This window comes from Scyliorhinus torazame, chromosome 3, assembly GCF_047496885.1.
Source record: "Scyliorhinus torazame isolate Kashiwa2021f chromosome 3, sScyTor2.1, whole genome shotgun sequence".
Lineage (NCBI taxonomy): Eukaryota > Metazoa > Chordata > Chondrichthyes > Carcharhiniformes > Scyliorhinidae > Scyliorhinus > Scyliorhinus torazame.
In genome coordinates this window covers 121,864,266-121,869,594 of record NC_092709.1, presented here as the reverse complement: position 1 = coordinate 121,869,594, position 5,329 = coordinate 121,864,266, and the positions used below count along the sequence as shown (strand labels likewise).

The 5,329-nt window shown below is 44.0% G+C and overlaps 1 protein-coding gene across 1 annotated transcript; it reads right to left on the bottom strand.

Annotated features, from left to right (window-relative positions):
• Nucleotides 1–279: 279 nt before the first annotated feature.
• On the bottom strand, nt 280–3,482 carry LOC140409393 (histone H2A type 1-H-like). Its single transcript, XM_072497841.1, has 3 exons — nt 3,381–3,482; nt 2,901–2,925; nt 280–665 (listed from the first exon to the last, which is right to left on the bottom strand). Exons 1-3 carry the CDS (start codon nt 3,480–3,482, stop codon nt 280–282), a joined length of 513 nt encoding a protein of 170 aa, XP_072353942.1.
• Between the last annotated feature and the right edge of the window lie 1,847 nt (nt 3,483–5,329).

Below are 5,329 nucleotides of genomic sequence, written 5' to 3'. Positions count from 1 at the left end.
GATTTGAACACATGAATCTCTATCGAAGGAGTATATCATTGTAGCTGATAAAGGGTTTGGCAACTTTATCATCACTCATCGTGGAAAGGACAAATTCTGGATTTTTATCTGTCACTGCAACTTTTGAAGTGGAAGGCACACCTCACAGTGATATTTTCTGACAGAAGAATCACAGTGAACAAAGGGAAAAACTTTGTGTAATAGCTTGTCTTTGGCAATAATTAGGAGAAGGAATGGCTGTGATGAACTGTATATTGATCTGTTTCTCATTTTTCCTCTTCAGGCATAAACCTTGTAGGAATGCCTGGTTTTCTTGGGCAGCAGCACAGCTTGGATGTTGGGCATGACCCTATCCTTGGCTATAGTGACCTTTTCCAGCAGCTTGTTGAACTCCTCATCATCGCTGATGGCGAGCTGCAGGTGGCAGGGGGTGATAAAGGTATTTTTTTTGTCCCATGCCGCATTCTCAGTGGTCAGGTATGCCAGGACAATGGCCTGGGAGATACGGGCTCCGGCTTCAGCTCCGACTTGCTCGGCATAGTGACCCTTGCACAGTAACTGGTGCATGCAGCCAACAGGGAACTGGAGACCAACTCTAAAGGAGTGGGCCTTAGTCTTGGCGGTCCCTTTGCCTCCTGTTTTAATGCGACCTGTTGTTGTTGCTGCTGTTGAAAACCTTCATATTGGTGCCTTTGTTTAGTCATAGCTGCCTCAAGATGCACTAATTAACAGGATAATTAGAAGGATAATGACAATGGAAAGGATGAGGATTGATAATGTGAAATGCTTCAGGCACACAATGAAATGCTCATTAAGAGATTGATGTTAACATTGGTTGTATTATTCAAGGTGGATTTTTATTGTATGAAATATTATTATGGTCTGCTGACTGATGCTGCGAGTGACAAATCTGTCACTATGCAGATGATTCCACTCAGTAGCAATTCTCAGACAATGAAATACTTCTTTTCTCATCAGAATCTGATTTCACCAACATTGATACTTTGTGCAATTGCGTATTGAACAAGCCATGGGACTTTGACCTTGATATGCAGAGGCTAGTTGGGCTGTGTACTGATGGAATGGTTAGTAATGGTTAATAAATGTCAAGGATTGGTTGCCTAACTATAACACAAAGTTGGCTGCCACAGATTAGACGTGCCTCTAAATGAAAAGGAATGAGGAGAATAAAATTAAATTGATTTTGAAGACAGTCCAGAAAAATCAAGTTTGGAAGGATACAGTTGAGTTGCATTTACAATTTGTAAAGACTGGCGTGTGCTCAGGAAATTGCAGATTTGCAAGCCTGTCTTTTTAAAAGGCCATTCATGTGGTCGACAAAGACATCCCTGCTATTCTGTAAACTCTGAACAAAATGTCTCATGATGCGATGCCAGCTATTGTTTTGTGGAAAAGACAGGGAACCAGAATGATTTGCAACCTGCAAGGCCTTTTCAGAAATCAGCAGTCAATTAGGGAGGGGAAGTTCCCTTTGGTCAAATCGAACAATCTTTTACAAGAAATGAAAGATTTGCAGGACATGAAGTCGGCCTATTTGAAATTTTTGCTACGCACAGCTTGAAGAGATCTGACAAAGAAAACATCAATCCGATAACATTTTCGCTCTCTGCAAGAAATGTTATTTCCAATACAGAGAAGGATATCGTTTGAAATCTGTCTTCAAGTTACGTTTTGATCATGCTCAAATCTGGCTCGGAACAAAATACTGAATTTGTTCCCACCTATCAGAGGTCTCAACGGTACCCAAAACATTGGGCCTGACTTCTCTGAATTGTCCAGAATCTAAGGCCACCAACCTTAATTGAAGTGAACCATTATGGAAATGCACTGCACAAGCATGAAAACAAAGTTTTGACCGTCATTCAACCTGACAGCAATAAACAAAGCTCTGCTGTATGTATAAAAGGCCCAAAAACATGTGCAGACAAGAGGGCTTGATACCTCTGACATGTTCCTCAAATGGGACTTTGATGAGTGACATGTATGACAGTTAGCAAGTAAGATATAAATGTGTTTTCAAAATGTTTGTCCAAGATTATGAGGATGAGAAGAACTATAAGTTAAATGTAGCAATCCAGACAAAAAAGGTGGTAAAACATGCTATATGAATGGAGATGATCTACAGCTGAATCCTGCCTCTAGACATTGTTTAATTTGAGGAATGCCTATGGTCACAATTATCTATTATGTGTTTTTCTTGCAATGACAGCAATTGCCTTGCCTGTGTCCCAGCTTAGCTCAAATGGGGTTTAGTCAGAAACAAACTGCTAAAAGCAAGACCGAGAAATCTGATGGAAAATGACCTGCTGTAATGGCTTTTGAACATCAGTGTCAATAGCCCGAAGTTAAGCTGAGAGGAATGTGATAGCATTCTGAAATCAGCAGGAGTAACAAAACAAATGGCTTAAAGAAAAACCCAGGAGCTTTAGCAAACCAATTGACACATCAGCAGTTAAGTAGCACAGGCAGGCCTTACAGACATGGTCATATAAAAAGCAAAGAAAGATTTAATATGTAGACAAACTGAATTGACTTTAGACAATTTAAAACTTGGCACACAAATATGAGGAGAACATTTTACATCCCATATATCCAGTGGTGTCAATGCATGTTTGAGCATACTGACCTAAAATAGCATTACACAAAATGTGAGGAAACCTACTTTGAGCATGAAACTTTGTCATAAACTCCCAGACTTTATCCACAGGATATTGAGTACACAATCTATCAGTATTAAATGTTAGCTGAGGGTTAAAGCTGGTTCAGGACAGATATTCGGTGCTAACTTAAAGAGAGACTACCTAGATTTGTCCACTGCTCACATACCAAAAGTGGACTTTAGCAATAGCTTTCTGACAGCTGGATTTCACAGCATTTACCTGCAATTCTGGAAACAACATTGCTCTGCGAAAATTCAGAATATATAAACTTCTTTACAAATTCCCTTCAGAACTTTCTGCTCTCCCTTTTCTGGAAGCTTGTGTGCATTAAAGTGCAGAAAAAGTAACATAAAATTGAATAGCGATTGAGAAAATATCAGCAGATACCTATTGGTATCTGTCTGTCTTGAGAGATGGTGGAGTGCACCTAGGGTGTATGTCACTTCTGTATTGAACATGGTCTGTTGTGGCAGTATAGACTGGTTCGTTAATGGCAGTTCCTTCCACTGTTGGCACAGATGAATGGCTTCGACCAAGGTCAACTGATGACTTTTTTCCTTACGCCAAGCTCTCTTTTCCACCATTATTTTGCCTTTTGGTGTTTCCACCCCTTTCCTGACTGCTCATGTCCAGGCACTCTGGTCAGCAGCAAGGACTTCCCATGCATCAACTCCAATTCAGGTCAAGTTTAAGTCTCACTTGCACATCATCCTTGTACTGCAGACTGGGTGTCCTTTTTAGTCTCATGCCGACAGCAAGCTCACAAGAGAACATGCCTTTGGTGCTGCGACCATCATCCATTTGACTCACATGATCTAGCCAATGGACCAAAGAGGAAAATCATGGCAGGAATCCCTGCACACGGGTGTACTCCATATTCAGCACTCTGCTATGCCCAAAATTCATCTGAGGCAGCGGAAGGTCAGCTGATTTTCCTGATTTGCGGAAGTTGTCCACAGCCTGCCACTGTAAGTGAGGGTGCTTGTGTACAAGTCTGGTACACAAGGAGCTTTCTATTTTTACTTAGTTTGCTGTTCGTCCCCACACAACCTCTCAACTTGATGACAGCTGTGGCCTTGGAAATCCTGGTGTGGATTTCGGCATCAAGGGACAGGTTGCTGAGAATTGTTGATTTGAGGTCTGTGAAGCTACCAACAACCTCCAATGTTGATGGAGAGTGGGGTTTCTGTGCCCCGTCGCATAATTTTGGTCTTCCTGAAACCAGTCCAAGTTCCTTGCAGATCTACAAGCTGTTGCAAGTGAACTTCAGTATGGGAAGTCAGCGTCAGCAAACAGCAACTCATGAACTAGTCCACTACAAATTTTGGTATTGGTACATGGTCTTGCCAACAGAACAAATAAAATTACAGCATAGAAACAGGCCCTTCAGTTCTCCAAGCCTACACCGACCATGCTGCCCGACTGAACTAAAACCTTCTACACTTCCAAGGTTTGTATCCCTCTCTTCCCATCCAATTCATGTATTTGGCAAGACGCGCCTTAAACGTCACTCTCATTCCTGATTCCACCACTCGCAGTGCCGAGAAGTACATGGCTATTTTACGTGACTCACGTTGAACAGGAACTCCCCATTGTACCAAGAGATCAGGACCCCATTTTAAAATAGCACCCCGATCTCAAGGCTCCCAAAAGAATCCCCGACCTCCCCCTCCGCCCAGCCCGATAACAATATGGGAGGGTCCCTGGACTGGCAAACTCTGCCCAACACCCACATCGGGCTACCCAGGTCCCATCGGGCGGTGCATAAAATGCCAGCTTGGTACCTTGGCAATGCCCCCACAAACTGGCAATGTCACTGGGGTACCTTGGATGTGCTGGGCTGTCACCCAGGTGGCACTGCCAGGGTGCCAGGCTGGCAGTGCCAGGGTACCCAGTTGGCACCAGATGTGCCATGGCACCACCCTGCCCAAAGGGGCCTCCGATCCCCTTGGAGATCCCCATGAGCGCTGCTCTACCTGGTTCCCGTTTGTGGGGACCAATATCAAATGGCGCATGCCCGAGGTCTCTGAGAAGAAGGGGTTGAATCACAAAGCCTCGGGTACCTCGGGAATCTGCACATAAGTGTGAGGCTTACTGCCTCACTCGAATATGCAGATTTGCTAAAAGGTGATCCTGCCCATTGCATTGAATCTCACACGGCGTTGTGAGCCGGATAGATCCCTGGAGCAGAGTCTCCCGGCTTTCAATGGTCATGTTGCGCCACGGCAAGATGCATTTCTGCCGCATCGTGGCCAAAGGACCTTGCCCATAATGTTTAATTCTGGTCGCCACACTACCAGAAGGATGTGGAGGCTTTGGAGATGGTACAGAAGAGGTTTACCAGGTTGTTGCCTGGTATGGAGGGCATTAGTTGTGAAGAGAGGTTGGATTAACTTGTTTTTTTCTCACTGGAATGACAGAGGTTGAGGGGCGACCTGATAGAAGTCTACAGAATTATGAGGGGCATAGACAGAGTGGATAGTCAGAAACTTTTTGCCAAGGTGGAAGAGTTACTACTCGGGGCAAAGTTTAGAGGAGCTGTGCAAGGGTAGTTTTTTTACACAGAGGGTAGTGGGTGCCTGGAACTCGCTATCGGAGGAGGTGGTGGAAGCAGGGACGATCGTGACATTTAAGGGACATCTTGACAA

Coding starts and splice junctions, on each gene's coding strand:
- LOC140409393 (XM_072497841.1), bottom strand. CDS start 3,482: ATGGATGATGGTCGCAGCACCAAAGGCATGTTCTCTTGTGAGCTTGCT. Junction 2,926..3,380: donor AGTACAAGGATGATGTGCAA/GTGAGACTTAAA, acceptor GAATTTTCGCAG/AGCAATGTTGTTTCCAGAAT. Junction 666..2,900: donor TGTTGTTTCCAGAATTGCAG/GTAAATGCTGTG, acceptor GGTTTTCAACAG/CAGCAACAACAACAGGTCGC.